The sequence below is a fragment of the Sesamum indicum genome, linkage group LG11 (assembly GCF_000512975.1).
Source record: "Sesamum indicum cultivar Zhongzhi No. 13 linkage group LG11, S_indicum_v1.0, whole genome shotgun sequence".
NCBI lineage: Eukaryota > Viridiplantae > Streptophyta > Magnoliopsida > Lamiales > Pedaliaceae > Sesamum > Sesamum indicum.
The window spans coordinates 2284506-2285581 of NC_026155.1; the positions used below are offsets into that span (position 1 = coordinate 2284506).

Consider the following 1076-nt stretch of genomic DNA (forward strand, 5'->3'; position numbering starts at 1 on the left):
GACCCGAAATCAATCTCTATCGACTATATGGGCTTGACAGGATTTGACTTCAGCCCTGAAATCATATATACATCTTTTAAGGTGTAATTATTTTTAAAATATGATTTTATTTAAATAATTAACTAACCCCCCATAAATTAAACCGTTATTATGTTTGGGAACGAAATGTAAGGGTAGCCCTACTTTTTTTAGTAAAAAATCCATGTGCCTTAATACCCACTTTGCCAATTTATACCTCATACTAAAATTATATTATACTTATTACAAAACAAAAGTAAAAAGAAATATTACTTAAACTATGTCCAAATTTGACCCCTACGAACACCTCAACGTCTCTCTCAACCGAGACGGCTCATTAACCCGCTACGTCAAGCTCCCCACCTCCACCGCCACCGGCGACGCCCAAATCGCAGGCCATGCCGTCCTCAGCAAGGACGTCACCCTCGACTCCGAGAGGAAAACATGGATGCGAATCTACCGCCCCACTAAGCTCTCCTCCGTCGCCCGCCTCCCCATCATAATCTACTTCCATCCCGGTAGCTGGATAATGATGAGCGTTGCCGATACCCTCATCCACGAGAAAAGCAACCGCTTGGCCGCCGAAGTTTCCTCCATAGTCATCGCCGTAGAGTTCCGCCTTGCGCCAGAGCATCGCCTACCGGCGCAGTACGAGGACGCCATGGACGCCCTCCTTTGGGTCAAGAACCAGTCGTCTGACCGCGTGAGAGGCGATCCATGGATAAGGGACTACGGCGATCTCACGAGGTGTTACCTCTACGGCGTGAGCTGCGGTGCTAACATCGCGTTCAACGCCGCACTGCGGCTGCCGGATATGAGGCCGCAGCCCCTGAAACTCGCCGGAATCATACTCAGCCAGCCGTTCTTCGGCGGGAAGAAGCGAACTGAAAGCGAGCTAAAGCACGCAACAGACGAGTATTTCCCGCTGCCGGTTCAAGATCTGGTGTGGGAACTGGCGCTGCCGGTCGGAGCCGACCGCGATCACCGATTCTGCAACCCATCTCTGGATGAGGCGATGAAGAAGAAAGCGAGGAATCTGTGTAGGTGTTTAGTGGTAG

The 1076-nt window shown here is 50.0% G+C and overlaps 1 protein-coding gene across 1 annotated transcript in view; it reads left to right on the forward strand.

Moving 5' to 3' along the window:
* LOC105173272 (probable carboxylesterase 9) overlaps nt 299–1076 on the forward strand; it is a 927-nt gene continuing 149 nt past the window's right edge. Inside the window, exon 1 of the mRNA XM_011094962.2 lies at nt 299–1072. Coding sequence (XP_011093264.1) covers nt 299–1072 — 774 coding nt within the window. The remainder of the gene's footprint in view (nt 1073–1076) is intronic.